The following is a 5163-nucleotide window of genomic DNA, read 5'->3' as shown; positions in this document are numbered from 1 at the left end:
CGCCAGCACCGCCGCCACCACTGCCGCCGCCGCCACCACCACCACTCCCTCCCCCTGGTCTCTCACTCTCTCACCGCCGCTCCGCACCCCGGCCATCCGTTTTGCGGGAAAACGTGCATGTGCATCGGGCACATTCGAGAAGGAATAACCATTTTTTCGTGCCGGACAACACTCGCTCTCCGCGTCGCCCGCGTCCTGCAAATTCTCCTCGTCTCTCGACCACCGCCTCCGACCAACCCCAACCGCCTCTCGCGCAAACCCCCTCACTCCCCCCTCCTCCCACGACACTATCCCGCTCGCTCGTTCACCCACCGCCCCCTTCCTCCTCCCTCCCCCGTGTCCTCTCCATTTTTTCGTCAAACCTTTTTTCGTCTCTCGCCCTTCTTCTACCCATCCTACCATCGTGCCCTCCTCCTCCTCCTCCTCCTCCTCCTCCTCGTCGTCCTCCTCCACCCCTTCGTTTCCTCGCCCCTCACCACCTACTGTCGAACAGGGCGAAATCGAACTGACGTGGACGCGGCAGTTTTCCATCTTTCCGTTCCCCGTGGGAGCGATGACATTTTTTTTCGGTCTCTCAACTTTTAGATCTACGCGGCCGATTCGCCTGACGTGGAAATATCGCCGTCGCGCGCGCGATATCGCTGCCGCCGCTATCCTCGTCGTTTCTCTCGTCGATGCGAGAGCTCTCTGTCTTTCTCTGGCTCGATATCATATAATTATAGCGCGCGCGACCCCTTGCTACTAATTCAACATCGCCGGCTGAACTCGGCGACTCGCCCTGATGTTCGGACGGCTGTGGGGGGAGGGGGGAGGATGAAGGATGGAATGGGAGGGTTGAGAGAGGAATCCGAGCGCTCGATGATTTTTCCATCAGAAAATTCCCCCAATTATTCCGATATCCGCGGAAAAAGGAGAGTCGCGAGATGCAAGTTGCTCGCCGCGAACGGTGTCTCCGGGGGTGCACTCTAATCACAAAAAATGGGGGACACGGCCGGGATGATTATTCGGGCTTGATTACACGGTTAGAGAACAAAAGTGGGCGATGACACGCAAATCTGCCTTTCCATTGCGGTCGTTGGAAAGTCACGTGGCGGTCGTGGGCTTAATCGCGAATCGATTCGATCGACACGCATTAATGAGTAGCCAACCCCGTTATACAGGGGTGGTCGAGCCCACTTGTATGTTCGCCGAGCAGTCGTCGCGCGACACACACGTGATTACCACGACGTAACCCCGAACAGCGTGACACGCGTGTCCCGTGCGTTATACACACAATTCGAATTGCGCCCGCCGCCGTCATCCTCCTCGAGTGTGTGTGCGTGCGTGTGTGCGTGCATGCATGCATCGCCACCGGCCTCGATTTCTCAATTAATCCCTCGAATTATTCAAAGCATCACCACGTGACGTTAAATCTACGGGCTATATTAAGTTCTCCCCCTCCCCTCCCTCCCCCAATCCATCCCCCAATAAATTTCCGGTGTTACTTGGCGATTTTCACGAATGAATCGATTGTTGGAAACGACGCGAGTCCTCCCTGTAATTTTCGGCACCGATGCACGCGGCTAATGGAATTCCTGATAAAAGCGTAAATTCGCAACGCGCGTGTGAGCGCGCAAGCAGCTGCGCGATGTCAGCAACGTCTCCGCGCCGTTACGTTCTCTCCTCGAAGACGATGCGTTACGTTTCGCAGGGGAACAGCGGGAACGATGGGGGACACTTGATCGCAACGAGAGGATGATTATTTTATTTTTATTTTAACACGCTGACCGAGCCGCTACGATTTCCGCGGATTATTCCAAAGCTTGGTTCAAATCCGGATAACCGCGGTTACGGTAAATGCATACATACATTTCCCGATGTATAAATTCGTCGCTTGGTTTCCTCCAGCTCCCCATCTCGATTATGATATTTAATTCCTCAGATGCAATTAGTCGCGCTTTACACGTGAATTCACGAGACGCGGAGAGAGCATAGTACCGAGGTCAGCGGTTACCTCTCATGACGGTCGAAATGTTAACGTAAAGGGGATATCTTATTGCTATTTGAGAATCCGCATCTTCTCATCCGCACCGTCTCCGACGCGATCGACGAGACTAATTGCCGGGATGGTCGAGAATCGTCCCTTGGAGACCAGGGACCAGACTGCGGTTAAACGAAGATTCTGGTTCAGATAGCAAAAACAGGAGATTTTCACGAATTCTTTTCAAGGAAATAGATAGTGTTTTATTTATTAACTTATTAACATTGTATAATAATTTTAATTTATTAATATTATTTTGACCATACTTTTTATCATTGTTTCAAAAATTAAAGAATTTTTCTTTAAAAAAAAAATTTTCATTTCGCCGTCCAGGTCTTTGTGCTGAGTGCGTCGTCGGCTCTAACTAGCGAACAACATTGTTCATGTAATAATTTAAAACAAATGAGACAGAAAGTTCAAAAACTCTATTAAATTTTCTGGAGGATGAAACTTTTTGTTACATGCGGAAAATCAAAATTTAACAAAATAGCGACATTTCGAAATTACAATCATTTCTGTTTCTTTATGTAGTTCCACAGGAAAAATATTATTTTGTTGAAAATTTGGAAGGAGAGAGGATTTAGTTCCATCCTCTCATCTTCAGCAAAGAAAAAATAATTTTTTCATACTTAAAATAATAATGACTAGTATGATCGAGGCTTTTATATTGACATCTTTATTCATTTCCTTGAAAAAAATAATTCATAAAAATTTGCGATTGCGGCCATTTGGAAAAAAAAATTTCTGTTTCTCGACTATCTAAACCAGAGCCACCACTCCCCTTAATCGAATCGCCCGTCGCGTGTTCGCAGACGGAGATCGCCAAGAGGTTGAACGCGATCATCGCTCAAGTGATGCCGTTTCTGGCGCAAGAGGTGAGTCTTTGACTTTCTGTTTGGCACGCGTGCCGTGCAGTCTCACGATCGAGTGTGACGACGACGCGATAATCATAGCATGGCATTGCAGCATCAGCAGCAGGTGGCCAACGCCGTGGAGAGGGCGAAGCAAGTCACCATGTCCGAGCTGAATGCCATTATCGGAGTAAGTAGCGCTCTCCGTCATTAACCCTTTCCCCGCCCCCGCATCGATTAGCGATCGAAGTCGCACGGGGTGACGCGCATTTGTCTCGAGGCAATTTCTCGTCAACTATCCGAGTCGAAATTTTCACGCCACTTTCGGCCTCAGTACTTAATTTAAAAGATTGATGTAGACATCAGGGTATCAAAATAGGTTCAGTAAAACCTTTTACAAGTGGCATTTTGTGCGTTCCTGTCATTCAGAGCGGCTAAGTAGAACTGCAATTTCCATGTATATTAAACACACACCGAGAAAAGAATACTTGAAAAGTTATTTATGGGATGAGATTTATTTCACAGATATATTTTCAACTATTTTTTCTCAGTATGTGTGTTCAATATGCATAGAAACTAAAGTCTTCTACTTAGCGCTTCTACATGACAGAAAATGCACGAAATGACATTTGTGGATTCTAATGAACTTATTTTGATACTCCGAAGCCTAAATCAACCTTTTTTATACTATTTAACTGTAGCTTCGCCAAGAAACCTTTTTTAGAATCTACAAATAGCATTTTGTGATTCGCCATTCAGAGAATTCCAATTTTGATGTGTATTATACATACATTTGTATTATGCAGTGTATTAAACATACACTGATCCTTCAGAATACATAGATGTTAGAAAGTTCAGATCAATAGTCGGGCTAAAATTTCGACTCGGGTATTGATAGATAGTTGACGGAGCATTTGATCGAATCATTGTGCCATTCGAGCGACAATGCAAGCAAGCAAGCATTGCGTTATCCGATTTAACGACGTGTCTTTATCTGATTCTTGCAGCAGCAGCAACAGCAAGGTCTCCAGCAGCTATTGGTGAGTGTACTTCATATTCCGTCACGTTCGAGACGCGATGTAAACTACGCTCGTTAACTGGCAACCGCGGACGGCAAACCCGGTCTTATGCACATTGTTGACCGATCGTGGGAAGACTCGTGTTTTATTAGTTGAACAACGCTGTTGGTCGCTTCATGGATTATCTCGTATCTTGACGATGGTTTATGGAAAAAAGAAAAGACGCAATCGCGAGAACATGGTTCGAATAATGTTGAAAATGACGGGTCAACAGCTTGTGTCAACTTGTGAAAAATAGTTAATGAAAAATAGCAGCGTCGGTTGACACTTAAAGCAGCCGGTCAACGATGTGTTAGCGGTGAATTAGTCGTTTTTTGTTCCTCGTGTAACGGTCCGCGGAATGACGACGTTTCTCGTCGGCGAGAACAAAATCTTCTCACGTCATCAGTACGCAGAATTCCACGGGTGTTCAGTATTGACGCGTTTATTCATGGTGATTCGCGTGTAAAGCAAATTTAGTCGATTGTACCTAATAAATTAGATGTGCGGCCAACGGCGATGAATAAAGCGAAACGTAGAGAGAGAACGATTATTGTGTTTATGCGCGAATTAATTATTATATTTATGTGTGTGCAGTTATTCGGTCTTTAATTAACCCTTATCCCTTGTCTACAACCTTGCTTTAAATCTTAAGTTGTAAGAAATTGACCAACCACAGTTGATTATTTTTAAAATAATCGACTGTTGTTGGTCAATTTATTATGGCTTAAAGATTAAAGCAAGGTTGTGGACAAGGGGTAAGGGTTAATTAAAGACCGAATAACTGCACACACATAAATACAATAATTGTGGACAAGGGATTAGACTGTCACGACGTGGGGTCTCGAGAGAACCGATACTTTCTGTATGATATCTTTTGAGAAAAATGTTTGCGTTAAAATATTGGAAATTGCAAGTAAACACTTTATTTAAATATTACTTAATGTTTTTCCACAACTTTCTTTTGTCTAATAAAAATAACGTTAAATGTATTTAACGTTGATAAAAATAACTCAGCCGTAAGCTAAGAATTAAGCTCTCAATCAATGAGAACCAACGTGCCAACGATATGCTCTCTCGACGTTGCTACTTCCACGCGTGTACGACCGAGTAAAAGTATCGGAAATCACGCGTTTTAACGTCGAGACAGGGGAACATTAGCCATCAAGTCGGTGCGATTAAGAAGACGCGGCTCGGGTGTTTTTTTTTTTTTTTTTTTTTTTTTTTTTTTTTT

The 5163-nt window shown here is 45.0% G+C and overlaps 1 protein-coding gene across 3 annotated transcripts in view; it reads left to right on the top strand.

Moving 5' to 3' along the window:
• Positions 1–5163, top strand: part of LOC116842816 (protein groucho) — a 95328-nt gene that overhangs the window by 60641 nt on the left and 29524 nt on the right. For 2 of the 3 annotated variants that reach the window (XM_032812534.1, XM_032812535.1), the window contains exons 7-9: positions 2833–2895; positions 2987–3061; positions 3879–3911. In XM_032812534.1, coding sequence (XP_032668425.1) covers positions 2833–2895; positions 2987–3061; positions 3879–3911 — 171 coding nt within the window. Of the gene's footprint in view, positions 1–2832; positions 2896–2973; positions 3062–3878; positions 3912–5163 lie in introns of all 3 variants that reach the window. The other variant, XM_032812536.1, reaches the window with a different exon arrangement.

Source organism: Odontomachus brunneus, unplaced genomic scaffold (assembly GCF_010583005.1).
Source record: "Odontomachus brunneus isolate Ranch 3 - 2012 unplaced genomic scaffold, Obru_v1 Obru_scaffold_027, whole genome shotgun sequence".
Taxonomy (NCBI): domain Eukaryota; kingdom Metazoa; phylum Arthropoda; class Insecta; order Hymenoptera; family Formicidae; genus Odontomachus; species Odontomachus brunneus.
This window is presented reverse-complemented; position numbering and strand designations above follow the sequence as displayed.